At 38.9% G+C, this 14,805-nt stretch overlaps 1 protein-coding gene across 3 annotated transcripts in view; it reads left to right on the forward strand.

Annotated features, from left to right (window-relative positions):
* The window catches only part of RASAL2 (RAS protein activator like 2), a gene marked incomplete at its 5' end in the record, with an annotated part of 242,109 nt that overhangs the window by 209,621 nt on the left and 17,683 nt on the right, over positions 1-14,805 (forward strand). For 2 of the 3 annotated variants that reach the window (XM_081947703.1, XM_081947701.1), the window contains 2 exons: positions 879-1,066; positions 2,480-3,308. In XM_081947703.1, the coding sequence (XP_081803829.1) occupies positions 879-1,066; positions 2,480-3,308 (1,017 nt within the window). The remainder of the gene's footprint in view (positions 1-878; positions 1,067-2,479; positions 3,309-14,805) is intronic. The other variant, XM_081947702.1, reaches the window with a different exon arrangement.

Here is a 14,805-nt window from a genome sequence, read left to right on the forward strand (position 1 = left end):
TAGTCTAGTCTAATCTAATCCAATCCTGTCTTAGACACACAAACCCAACTGGATGACCTTGGGCCAAACACATTCATTCAATCCTAGGAAGGAGGCCGTGGCAAACCACTTCTGAAATCTTGCTAAGAAAATTGTAGGAGGTAGTCTAGGCAGTTGCCAAGAGTCAACCATATGCTTCCTTTCTTGAGAATCATCAGTGGTGATCAGGCAAGGAGTTACTATCGTCTTTGAAGGGATCACTTGAGATCCAATGCAGGAAGTTATGGAATACTGTTTGTGTTTATAAACAAATTATATGCTTAATGTTCATTCCTGTCATTAGTTATAAGAGAAAATATGATTTAAATACCTTTGTTTTTGTGGCTCCTTATGGTTTCTTTCAGTGCTGTTGCCGAATTGCTGCTTTCAAACTATAGGAGAATGCAATCAATTGACCACAGTCTCTCTCCCCGCACGGGCAAACATTTGCTTCCAATAAAAATCCCTTTTTAGTTTTCTGGATTAGATTTTAATTTAATAGCGATTTTAGTATTACTCCTCCCCACCCTGTCTCCTCTACCCTGGACTTTGATTGCAATTTGTTTTGCAGGGGTGATATGCATTCGTTTTATGAGCATTAACTTTTTTATTTTGGAGGCTCAATTTTTAATTTCTATTTCCTTTTCTTTCCTCAATGTCTGCTGCACCCTGTTTCGTCTCTTCCATCCATGGGTCACCGGATCACTGTGGCCTGCTGCTCCATTACAATGCATTGTGGTTTTTCACACCCGCATACAAATGCCCATCTTTTCTCACAACTCATCCATCCACATTCATTCTTTAATTTTCAAAAAAAAAACACGAAATGATGAATGCCACGTTGCTTATTGTCAAATCAGGGTGAAAATTCCTTCCTACAGGCAACAGTAGAAAAATTGGGTCCTTTGCCACGCATTCTCGATGACATCGCAAAGGATACAACCCACCCTCTGCCAATCCAGCAACAGTTGAGACGGTATCCAGATCATAATTCAAGCCCCAATGTCTCTTCTGGGCTACAAAAAATATTTGAAGACCCAGCTGACAGGTATGCATTATCTGCCTAGTGTTGAAATTATTTGGAAGAAAGAGAGATGCATAATTTTGTTCAGCTTGATGGGAAAAGTAAGAACTAAAATTCAGAGTAATGCCATAATTACAAGAGGGGGGCTTTGCTGAAAGCAAAAGCTTAGTTACGATAGTGCTTTATCCTCCTAACTGTGGATAATTGCTTTGTTCAGCCCAGTATTTTTAACTCTACATGTGCTTCTCCAAGTCACAAGCTTTGTCCAAATTTGCTACCTGTTACCTGGCAATAATGGGATGAGTTTTTCTATGTACAAGCATGTACTCGTATCAATGTGAACTACAGCCTATCCTTTAATCTCTATAAGAGAGAGTGTGTATGTGTATCTCTCTGTGTGTAAAGTGCAATAATATTCCAAAATATGTTACCAATGACCTAAAGTCTGAAGAGGAAGAATCCAAAATTCTACTACCACAACTTAAGAGTTCCTGCAACCTGCCAATAAGTTTTAGTCACAGTTGACACTTTTTAATCAGATACTGTACTGATAATGTAATAAGAGGAGAACTAGGAGCAGTTAACTTGTATGCAAAGACGATGCTCTGCTGACAAGTGAAGAATTTATTTACTTATATTAAAAGTATTTAACATGGTATAATGGATAAGAATATTCTTGCTACTTCATCACAGTAAACCTTAACAACAAAAGTAGGCTGATTATATCTTCTTTCATGGATTGGACTTCATACTATTAGGCTTACTGTATTGGAGTTCTTATTTCAGAGCAAAGATGCTGCCTCATTTTCTCTAGATTTCTGTCAATGCGGGTTATGAATAATTATTGCTATGACAAAAAAGGCTTTATGTCATGAATGAGTAAGGCGGGCATGTTAGGCAGACATCTTCTTTTGAATAATTACGGTTTTATCTTTTTTGTGCTTTATACTTTTTATCCATATACATCTGAAAGGAGTAATTTCTCCCCATTGTGGCCTTTTTACTAATGCTTATGGGTAAAGCCATTAATGGAAATATAAAACAAAATAAGAGCAGTAGAATGTAGTTTCTGTGATTCTCCTGCAGCAACCTGGAGCCTTGTGGATAGACTGAGGCAGGCTAAAATTATTAAGATTAGAATGCTAAAACAAATGTATAGATTGGGCATTGCATTATTTAAGATAGCTACCAGAGTAGAGCCAAATGTTCCTTTTCAGAACAATGTTGCTCACTTAAAGCAACCAGGAGCCAAGATGACTTTTGGTTCCATTCCCATTCATAAATAACACCCCTGCCCATCTAGGCTATTCCACTTGGATGACTCAAATATGGGGATTAATATGGAGCCAGAGAAATTGTTTAAGCAGAAATAAGTTTGTGTGCATGCAAATAAGCAGACATGATGTTAAGACTGTGATTGTCTTGATTGTTTCTCAGTGAGCGCAAGTTGAAGTCAGCTTCTCCAGCAAATGAAGAATATTTCAAAGGCAAATTGCTCTTGATGCAGCAAACGTCATCCCGGAGTGTGACTTATTCAGATCAAGGCGACGAGACCAATCTGCCCAATGTCCGAAGCATATCGCTGATGAATCTCCAGGATCCCAATGTCACACAGTGTGAAACTGGATCCATGATGCACGAGGCCCCGGTACGTTTATCTGGCAGTCAGATTTCAGTCATCCAGGTGGCAAATATCAAGCAGCTCAGAACACCACAGACTGCCCCCCAAGTCAGGAGACCTCTTCATTCGGCATTAAACCAGCAAGGCATTCTTCAGGCTCTTTTTTTCCAGAATCCAGTTTATCATCTCAACAATTGTCCTCAGCCAATTCCTAAAGTGTCCATGGAATCAAGCCTGGATAATCTGAGTGTCACCAGTTCCCGAAGCCAGAATAGTGAAGACCTTAAACTTAGTGTACCCAGCAATAGCAGCATGGAGGATTATGCCAAACGCAGCACCCAGAATGAAGATTTTTCTGGTCAGGGCACCCTATTGGACAAACGAGCTATGCCAGTTCACCAGAATTACACTGTGCAGGTCCAAATCCACAAAGCGGACCAAGCAAGTTCCAGCTCAAGGGTCAGATCACCCCACTCACTTCCCCACAGTGCTTCTCTTCGAAGCACAGGCAGCATGTCTGTAGCATCTGCCACAATGGCAATGGAGCCTCTTCAGGAGGGAAATCAATCCCGGCAGCAGTCTTCCTCCTCCCGAGAGAGCCCAGTTCCCAAAGTGCGAGCCATTCAGCGGCAGCAAACACAGCAGGTAGGATCATCTGTGGTTTTTCTTAAAACAAATTTAAATAGGAGGCTACATTTTCTTTTTTTAGGATACATATTTTGTGAGACATATGATCTGCAGTACAGTTAGTCCTCAAGCTACGAATGGAATGGAGCCTGCCCATTCCATTCGTAACCTGAGGATTCGTGGGAGTGAATTTCATACCTTGAACAGGATCACTCCCTCCTTTCGCCCACACAGTTGCTAATCGAATGCACAGTTTTTTAAGTTCATATGAGGTATTTCAGGGTGGGGAAGGGCATGGTGGGGCCTAGTGATGAAATAGGCCACCTGCTTAAGACCACTCAAGGCCTCTCCAGCCCCTTAAATGCCTCATGCTCCCCAAATTGTCCCCCCCCCCACACACACACACCTCCAACCTGCTGTGCCAGGTCACTTGCTGTCTAGCAAGCTGTCTTTGTCTCCAGCTTCTCAGCTGTGCGTGCCCCTCCAAAACTTTGTTTTGGCATGGGCAGGCCTCGTCCAGCACTTTGCAGCCTGAAACGGAGCTCAGGAAAGGCGGAGGCAGGCCCACCCCTCCGAAGCTCCATTTTTGTATGCGCAGGCCTCATCTGGCACTTTGCAGCCCAAAAGGGAGCTCCAGCAGAGTCCCTCTGAAGCTCCATTTTGGGCTGCAAAGTGCTGGATGAGGCCTGCGCACACCAAAATGGAGCTGTAGAGCTTTGTTTTGGGCTGCAAAGGCTTTTTGCAAATATGGTTTTGGAAATTGTTTGTAAACGCTAGGGGGTGCATATCACGTAACTTCGAACATTCGCTTAGGGAATGCTCGTAACCCGGGGATTACTTGTATTTTGTGGTATGTTGGATAGGAGAAATAGGAAACTGCAACTAGCTCCTTTAGGATCGTGAACAAGAAGAGTTTGTGATGTAGACAGACAAACGTCTTCATACATGGTGCCATTAGCCATGGTTTTGCTACCCACAGTAGAATCTTTCTCATTTCTGTATTTTATTCCTTGCATGAAATGGCAGGCAGCCTTTCATAATCATAAAGAACTTTTTTCATAGCCCTGGTATTTGTGGCACTAATGTTGGAATGGTGCCCCAAAAAGTAACAAAGGCCATTGGTAGTTTGGTATGCCTCTTCAGCCTCCACACTCTCTGTTCCTTGGACAACAGCTGTTCAGTGGCACGTGAATGGAGTTGTGTTTCCAGCAACAAGCAAAATAATCATACAATCCCATTCTTGAGCTTGATATTTGGCACGTTTTAAAAAAAGATTGAAGGCATATAATATTTGGTGTGCCTGTTTTATTTACACTTGTGTATACGCATATATGTGTTTATATAAGACAGGAAAAAATAACTTCACCAAATAGAAAATATAGCATATATGAATAGAGAAATGTTTTTTAATATGATATGAAACTAATTTACCACCATAATTACTGATTATGAGATATACAATGATCAAATAGTCATTCTCAACAATTAAAATGGCTTCATTCATAATCTTTATATTAAAGTGTCACTCTGGGTGACATTACTAAAAAAGATTAATAATGTAAAAATCAATCAATAGTTTAAAAAAACTTATTACAGGTACTCCTTTATTTACAACCATATTTGAGCCCCAGGTTTTAGTTGTAACTTGTTGGGTCATAAGTCATGAGACTAGACCCGATTTTACATCTGTAAATGAGTCGCCAGTTAAATAAATAAATCATGTGGTCATTAAATGAAACATCTGGTTGTAAGTCCAAATTCAGCTTATCCACTGGGCACAAAATAACAACAAAAAATCACAAAATGTGATAATGTGACCCTGTAATGCTACAATCAGTTGTAAACCAATTGCACTTGAAATGTTATTACTTGACCACAGGGGGAGGGTGCAGTAGTTGTTACTTTGAGGACCAGTCATAAGTCAAGGGCTGCTTCTACAATGTTTAAAAAGCAAGAAGAGAACAACAGATATTAGCAATAATGGAGCCACCTCAACAACTTACCATTCCCTTGGGGGGCCGAAGCCTGATGACATAGCCAAGTCCTGAGGGACTTGTGAAAAATTAACAAAAGGTTCAGTTGAACCTTGTTGTTCCCCATCCTGACCTCACAACCTCCAGGCACCACAACAAGGCATCACACTTAATTCACCAGGGGCAGAGATGTATAATTGGTATCATTAGCATATTGGTGACACTTCAGCCCATGGCAGTGGATGAGCTCACCCAGCAGCTTCAGATAGAGGTTGAACCAATGAGGAGAAAGCACCAAATCCTGGGGCATCCCAGCCCACATAGTAGGAAACAGGAGTGGGATCTCTTACCCTCCCCCATCCCTGCTGACTGGTATCGATCCTGGAGAAGGAGATGAACCAGCACAATACAGTGCTGCCCACCTCACTCCCCAGAGCCATCCCAAAAAGATACCATGGTGGATTTTATTGAAGGCTGCTGAGAGGTCAAGTAGAACAAGGATGGTTGCAAAACCCCTATTCCACTCCCTCCACAATCATTCCTCAGGATTTGGTGAACAAACTGGACCTATTAGATTTCTTAATACTTCTTTATGTAATTGTATACTGGATTTCCTTATTGATAGACTCGTTTGTACAAGTTGGAAGAAAAGTCTCCAACTCCATCTCCATGAGTGCAGGTTTCCCACAGGGCTTTGTCTTGAGTCCACTACACCTTGATGATCCATGACTGCTATGCCAAATCTGCTACGAATCACATTGTGAAGTATGCAGATGACCCGGCAGTGGTGAGTCTTATCTAGGATGACAGTGAAGATGCAAATAGGGAAGAGGTGAAGGAGGTGGTGAACTGGTGCAAGAAAAGTAACCTTGTTCTAAATGTTAATAAAATAACGGAGATAATTCTAGATTTTAGAAAGAGCTGTCATAGTCATACTCCACTCAGTATCAAGGATACAGGTGGTCAACAGTATTAACTATCTGGGGATGTAGATAACTAACAATCTGAACGTGTCTCTCTACACGTCATCCTTAGTGAAGTTTGCAAACCAGCATCTCCATTTCCTGTGTCGGATGAGGAGAGCACATCTTTCTTCTGTCCTTTTTAACAGAAGCACAAATTGAGAGCGTTTTAACAAACTGCATCACTGTTTGGTTTTGTGCCTCAAATAGAAAGTCCATTCAGAGAGTGGTAAAGATAGCCGAGAAGATTATAGGAAGCTCGTTTCTGTTGTTCAGGATACTGCTTATAAGCTATGTGCTTAGAGCTCAAAGCATTGTTAGAGACCCCACACACCCACTTCATGGTCTGTGTTTGTTGCTCCCCTCTGGGAGGAGGTTTAAAAGTATTTCTAGCAGATTCTGTAACACTTTGTTCCTTATGCCGTCTGTCTGGTAAACTTGCAAGATTTGTTTCTTTCGCCATGTACATATATGCATCCGAACTAGACTGTGTTGTTTCTCCATCTCATATAATATATATGGATACCTAAGTAATTTTGTACTTATTTATTTATTTATTTATTTATCCTGTCATGTTTATATTAGAGGTGGAGACCCTTTGAGAGCTGTACACAACATGCATTTTAATGTATGCCGATTAGTGTACATTCAAAGTGACAATAAAGTTAGTCTAAGTCCAGAAATCATCTAAAAGTGCAACCAGTGCTATTTCTGTCCCTTATCAGGCCTGAATCCTAACTAAAAGATATTGGTTATTGGTAAGTCACTGGGTATCTTAGGATGATTTTGGCCAAGAAATTGGCCATGAAAACCAGCACTGATGGATTTTGCATAACATACAAAGAAATCCAGGCACTCTTCTTTTAATCCATAAATCTAGAAACAGCTACGGGTATAATGCACTACATCTGTGCATAGATGCATGTGTGCTACTATGCTTACATAGTCCTTGTTGGTTAAAAAGGCATTTTCATATGATTACTCTCCAGGGAGAAGTATTTGTGCCTTCAGGGTATATTCCTGGAAATGCTGGCAAATAAACAAGATCTTACTTGAAGAAAGTAGAGACTTGTGCAGCTGAGTTCTTGGTTGCTTGATGGAAAGAAGCAAAATAGCTTCTAGCTGTGATTGATGCCTTTGTGTGGCCCCATGTAAATCCAGAGGAGCTCTCCTTTTGCAATTTGACCACTCATCTCAGTTGATGGGCTGCCTTCTGTTTCCTTATTGAAAATGGAGTAGCTTGCTTCAAACAGCTGTGGTGATGTTTGTGATGTTATTAGATCCTTTGGCATCCCTTGATGCTACTCCTTTGCCTGGAGTCAGTTTAATTGTTCTCTCGGTCAAAGCCTAGGGATTCTGAGGGTGCCAATTTTTCCTCCCTTGACTTCAGTGGGTTGAATCTACTTGTTCATTCCATTCTTGCAAAAACTCTTTGGTATGTTGCAAGCACAACGGATATTTCCATGAATACTGGCACACATTTTTAAATTACAATTAAAATTTCTAATTAGAATTACAGAGACGGAAACAATATATTTCTGTAGGTGAATATATGAATGTATGATTTTCCGTTGAGCTTAAACATTGTCCTTTATTCATTTGCATTTCCTTTTCCTTTTGAAGGATGTTGTTAAAATATTTTTCATTTTTAAAAAACACTTGTCTCACAAAAAATGTCTATTCATGAGCAAAATGTGACCAAATACTGTGGTCAGAGATCACAGTGCCTTTGTAGAAGTGTGTGAAAGTAGCATATGTTCAGTATCTGTACTGCCATTGTTCCTATTTGTAACCTCAAAAATAATAATAAAACTACATGTCACATAACATGCTAGATGTAACAATTGTTAATAAGACAAAAGTATCTGGATGACGAACATTGCAGAACCTGGAGACAGCAGAATAGCAGAAAAAGAACTGGGGAAAACGTCAAAATACAAAGACTATCCAATAGAATAACTATGGCAAAAGAAACCAAAGATTGTATCAATAATAATAGTGCAACCCAAAACAATTCCAAAACATTTGAACAACATTGACATTGACAAGCTCACCATCAGTCAATGCAAATGGTAGCTTTACTTGGAACAGCTTACATCCTGCAATGACACATGTAACATTTTTTAAAAATAAATTTTATTAACAAACATGTAAAATACACACACACAAAACTTAGACGTACAACACATTTACATAATGCAATACAAACAGGAGCTTCCTGTTCTTTCTAGTAGCAATTATCAATCAATACCGCTCACATTATATTATTTCCCCTTCTATTGTATTTCATTTGGATTTCACCATTCATAACTCTCTTATTTTACTCATAACTATTATTTTTGAGTTTTGTTATATTCCTTCATTGATTCTTGTTTCTTTCCTCCATCCACCTATATATACCATTTATCCCATATCTGATAGAATTCTGATTCTTCTTTTTCCTGAATTTCTTTAGTTAATTTGTCCATTTCAGCACAGTCCATAACCTTTCTTATTATTTCATCTTTGCTTGGAGTTAGTTTGTTTTTCCATTTCTGGGCAAAAACAATCCTTGCCGCCATAATTATATGTAGTATTAAATACTGGATTTCTTTTTTGTATTTCGCAGACATTATTCCTAATTTTAAAAATTCAGGTTTCCATTCTATTTTAACCACCGTTATTGCTTCCAGCCAATTTTTGATCTTTTTCCAAACATTTTTAGCCTTCTCACAGGTCCACCATAAATGGTAGTATGTTCCGTGTATTGATTCGCATTTCCAACATTTTGGGGAGGTATTTGTTGAGATTTTAGCTAACCTTGTTGGTGCCAAGTGCCATCTATAAAGCATTTTGTACTGGTTTTCCTTGTATGCAACTGATAATGTCATTGTTAAGTTTGTTCCCAAAAAATTTTCCCATTTATCTAATTCAATATTATAGCCAAAGTTCTGTTCCCATTTTATCATTTGTTCTTTCACAATTTCCTCTTCCATTTTATACTTCTGGAGAAATTTATATATTCTCCCTATCATCTTTCTATCTGAGCTTTGAATAATTTTATCCAATTTGTGTAGTTTTGTTTCAATGTCATATAATTTGGTATCTTTATTGTATTTTGCTTTGATTTGAAGGTAAGTTAGCCAATCAACTTTCATGTTCTGTTCTGCCAATTCTTCAATTGTTTTTAAATTTCCCTGTGTATCAATTAAGTCTCTATATCTTAGCATTTTGTTCAAATCTATAAAATTTGGATGAGTCATCCTTTCTGTCAGTGATAGCCAATTCGGAATTTTCACATAGTGGATTTTTTTAAATTTTGAGCCATTTTTGCAATAACGCACTTCTAATTGAATGATTTTGAAAGTATTTGTGCGCTTTATTTTTATCATCCCATAGAAATGTATGCTAGCCTGCTTGCCTTCCAAGGTCAACATTATTTTATTCTCTAGCTCTATCCAGTCTTTCACCCATGTTATTGTTACTGCTGATGCGTATAGATCCCAATTTGGTAATGCTAAACCTCCCCTCTCCTTGCTGTCTTGCATTGACTTTAATTTAATCCTCGCTTTTAGTCCCTGCCAAATAAACCTAGCGGTAATTTTGTTTAATTCTTGAAAGAATTTTTTACCCGGATTAATAGGTGCGGCTTGCAACAGGAATAAGATTCTTGGTAAAGTATTCATTTTAATTGTCGCTATACGTCCCATGAGTGATAGTTGAATATTTTTCCAATTTTCTAAATCTTTTTTTATTTGTGTCACTAATTTATTATAATTATCGTCTTTAATTGTGGAACATTTTGCCGACACCCAGATCCCCAAGTATTTCACTTTCTTAGTTATTTGCATTCTGGTTGTTACTTCCAGTTCCTCTTCTTGTTTTTTTGTCTTGTACTTGGTTATCATTTTTGTTTTGTTTTTATTGATCTTTAGTCCTGCCACTTCGCCATATTCTTCTAATTTTTGAATTAATTTCAGGCTGGATTCTAATGGGTCCTCTAGAACAAATACTAAGTCATAGGCATAGGCTTGGGCCTTATATTCTTCATTTTTGAGTTTTAAACCTTTTATTCCCTGGTCCTTCCGAATTTCATTTAATAAAATTTCCAAAGTTAATATAAACAGCAAAGGAGAGAGGGAGCATCCCTGTCTGACTCCTTTTTTTATTTCAATCTTCTCTGTTAATTCTCTATTCATCAGAACTTTGGCTGTATATACATGTAACATTATCAAACAACATCTGCCTATCCCAGGTCTTTGGGAAGAACTCAATAGGTGGATAAAAATGTCAGATTCCAGTCTAAATATCTGGCTGACTCTGAGTCCAACCATAATAATAATAAATATGCAAACCTATCCTAGGGATTGAAGAGTAAATTAATCAAGTAATGATACATAAACAATAGACAATGGACACCAATTGGTCTATTTTTCCCCAGTGCAGACTGAATCCTTAGAATTTGTTTTTGAAAGTCACCTTGGGAAAGAAAAAAAGGACATTTCAGTTTTGGCAGAATCCCAAATCAATTTTGTGGTTCTGGGGCAAAATAGGATGCCCTTCAAACTGACTATAGCTGTGTCTGAATAGTTTTGATGCTTCACAGACATCTACAAAATGTATTGATCCATATATATTTTTCCATGCATGGAATATAGTAATGTATTCATGAGAGCTGTAGTCCAATATCTAGACAGAACAAGATTGCCTAACCCTATATTGTGAATAGAAATAGCCAAATTTGCAAAAGTGTAGCAAATGGTTCCCTCTGTAGTCTCATATTCCTTGAAATAGTTCCAGGATTTAAAAAATGGCCTTCCTAAGTGATCCATATAGACGGCAGTATCAGCTGTTTTCTTTCCTGGATAGCAAGGAAGCTGATACTGCATATTTTCTGTTCTTTCAGCAGGAGATAAGAATACAGTCGCTAGTTAAACTCACTTATGTAGGATTCCAATTAATAGCATACCATCAGTGGTGATGCTGTCTAGGAGCTGTGTTCTTCTATGTACATCTCAGCCAAATATAACTCTCTTTCCTTCTTCCTCTATATGGTGGTCCTATTGCAGAGGACCAGAACTTGCCTAAAGCACAGAGAGACCTACTTGGTCAGCCAAAAATAGCTTGGCTATCACTGTCAAAATTAAAGCAACATTCCAACTATAGTGAAGCTACAATTCCTTAATCCTTTATGTGCTCATGAGCATCTTAAGTATGACCAGATATGGAAATAATATTTACACAACTTTCTCTCTCTTCATGTTTGGATATTCTAAAACTTTCTTCTTCAAAGATGCTGAAGTTGCTATAAATTGAAATAGATGTGCATTTCAGCAATAGAAGAATATGTTTAGAGGCAGCTACATCCAAGCTAGTGAAATTGGTTCAAGACAGACTGAATACCGTATTTTTTAAAGTATAAGATGCACCAAGGTTTTGAAGAGGCAATTTTTTTAAGTAGGTAGGGGGAGGGAGGGAGAGAGAGAGAGAGAGAGAGAAAGAAAGAAAGAAAGAAGGAAGGAAGGAAGAAAGAAGAAAGAAAGAAAGAAAGAAAGAAAGAAAGAAAGAAAGAAAGAAAGAGAAAGAAATATGGTAGGTAGGGAGAGAGAGAAAGAGAGTAGGTAGGTAGGTAGGTAGGTAGATAGATAGATAGATAGATAGATAGATAGATAGATAGATAGATAGATAGATAGATAGATAGATAGATAGATAGATAGATAAAGGGATAGAGAGAGAGAGAGAGAGAGAGAGAGAAATAAAGAGAGATAGAGAAATACAGGAGGTAGGGAGGTAGGGAGAGTGTGTGTGTGTGTGTGTAGGTAGGTAGAGGGATAGAGAGAGAGAAATAGAAAGAGATAGATAAATACAGTAGATAGGTAGGGAGAGAGAGAGTAGGTAGGTTGCAAGGTAGAGGGAGAGAGAGAGAAAGAGAGAAATACAGTAGTTAGGTAGGGAGAGAGAGAGTAGGTAGGTTGGTAGGCAGGTAGAGGGATAGAGAGAGAGAAAGAGAGAAATATAGTAGATAGGTAGGGGGAGAGAGAGGGTAGGTAGGTAGGGAGATGTTTCCAGGTGCATTTATCCGAGAGAGAGAGAGAGAGAGAGAGAGAGAGAGAGAAAGAGAGAAAGAAATACAGTAGGTAGGTAGGGAGAGAGAGAAAGTAGGTAGGTAGGGAGAAGGAAATCGCTGACAATCTGTAGCACCTAAGACTTTGTTTATGCTGGCACAGCACTTAGTCAGTGTAATTCTCATCAATCAGTTAAAGAGCTTTCCAAAAGGAAAAAAAAAAGGTTTTTACACTCTGCAAACCTCCTAAAAACGGCCCGTTTTTTAAAAAAGGTGTGAATAACCTAGGGGGGGCTTGCAGAGTACTCCTGGGGGGGGAAATGAGCAAACAAAGACTGTTTTTTTGCAAAAACGGGCCCGTTTTTTGTCAAAACAAAAGTCCATGCATAGCCTTATGGAGGCTTATAGAGTGCTACTGGGGGCTGGTGGGCAAAAGACTGCCTGTTTTTTGCTCATTTCTGCCCTCCCCAGTCCCCAGGAGCTCTCTGAAAGCCTCCATAAGGGTATGCACAGCCATTTTGGTGAAGAGAGTGGGGCTTCGGGAGGCAAAAATGTCGTATAAAATGCACCCAGATTTTCAGCCTCTTTTTTGAGGAAAAAAGGTGTGTCTTATACTCCGAAAAATACAGTACATGGAGCAGGGCCTGCCAAAATCTTCCACAGGTGCAGCCATACAATTCTAAGCTTGTACTAGAGTGTCAGTGCTCGGAGTTATAATTTATCAAAATAGTTGCAAGCAACCTGTCATGGTTCCAAATAATGATCCCAACCAAGGCAGAACTCTGAGATTGAAACTCTTCTCAAAGATTCTCTTTATTGGGTACATCATATTGGCACGTTCAAATGTGAAGCCAACTATAAATATTTCCCATGGTTCAGTATAATTAAAAGAATAAATTCCCTCCCCCAAGTGTCACAGATCACATAGTCCAACTGGGTAAATGGCAGTCTCTTCAGCACTTCCCTCCTTTCATGCTCAGCACTTGTTGAGATGACCTTGGATCTACCAGCCTCTTCCTTTGTTATGTCTAGCACAGTGGTGGGGTTCAGCCAGTTCGCACTACTTCGGAAGAATCGGTTGTTAACTTTCTGAGCAGTTTGGTGAACTGGCTGTTGGAAGAAATCATTAGGGCAGAGAACCGGTTGTTAAATTATTTGAATCCCACCACTGGTCTAGCACATTGTAGAATAGCCTTCCAAACCTCCAATCCTCCCCACATCTGTGTGGCAACTGAGAAACGAGAAAAAAAATGCCTCAGCCAGAGTCATTTTGAAAGTTGACAGTCCCCACCCCCACCCCCCGCTTACAGAATAAAAGCACCTGAAAGGTACCAAGCACAAGTACACATTAATTCTCCATTAACTCCCTCTAACCTCAGGAGGATTCATGTCATGAAATTCCCTAACCAGCCTCTCTGCCTTTACATCCTTGGGGTAATGAATAGGCTCTGTCAGGGGGTAACCGTTCCATTGAACTGGATACTGTAGCTTCTCCTTATATAGCCTTGAGTCTAGGATTCGTTTTACTTCATAATGAGTTTCCCCTTCTACTACTATGGGACCAGGACCTACCCGAGCTACTGGTCTTAGCTCCAAACCTATTACTAGCTTCAATAAGCTGCTGTGGAGGACAGGATGCTCTTTCCCCAGGAGGCAGGGAAGTTTTAGCTCCACCCTGACCAGGTTGATGACTTTTACTATTGGGAATGGGCCCAGGAACTTCAGACATAGTTTTTTGTAAGGCAGTTTTGATTTTAAGTATTTAGTGGAGAGGTAAACCTTTTCCCCAATGTGAAGCGGTCTCTGAGGGGACCGTCTCTTATCTGGTTGCTCCTTTTGAACCACTGCTGCTTTAGTTACCACTTGCTTTACATTTCTCCAAGCATTCTGCAACTAATCGACCCACTGACTGACTGAGGAGGGGGGTTCCTGAGGGTACTCAGGCATTGGGACAAATTCCACTCTATTCACTACCTTAAAGGAAGTAAGTCCCATGCTACTACGCATTATTATACGCAACTTCAGCAAACGGCAGGAGCTCTGCCCAATTGGCTTGTTAATGTAACATCTCAAGCATTTTTTTATTTTAAGGTTTTTATTTTTTTACTACAAACTTACACATATTGTCTAAACAAAGTATAGTCCAGGTCTTTTCTTTTAAATCCTCTCATTTACATAATCCATTTTACATCATAGTTCTGTTTTCACTTTCAGCCACATTATTCTCTTCCATTATTTTCCATCTTTATACTTACTTTTACTTAATACATAAACAATATCTTCAATTGCCCCTTCAAAGTTACACCAAATTATCATCTCATATTTTCTCCATTGGTCTATTTTACTATAAACAATATATATCCTTTAATTCAATTTTAACATTTCTTTCTAATTTTTCAATAAAATTTCAATTTTTTATCCACAATTGACAATATGCTATAATTTCTTCATTTCTTAATTAGTTACATAACAATAACAATGTTACTACTATTGTAACTCTTTTTCCCTTTTCCCCTCTTTTAACCATTTTCTCTTGG

The sequence above is a fragment of the Natrix helvetica genome, assembly GCF_964273705.1.
Source record: "Natrix helvetica genome assembly, chromosome: 3".
NCBI classification, from domain to species: Eukaryota; Metazoa; Chordata; class Lepidosauria; order Squamata; family Natricidae; genus Natrix; species Natrix helvetica.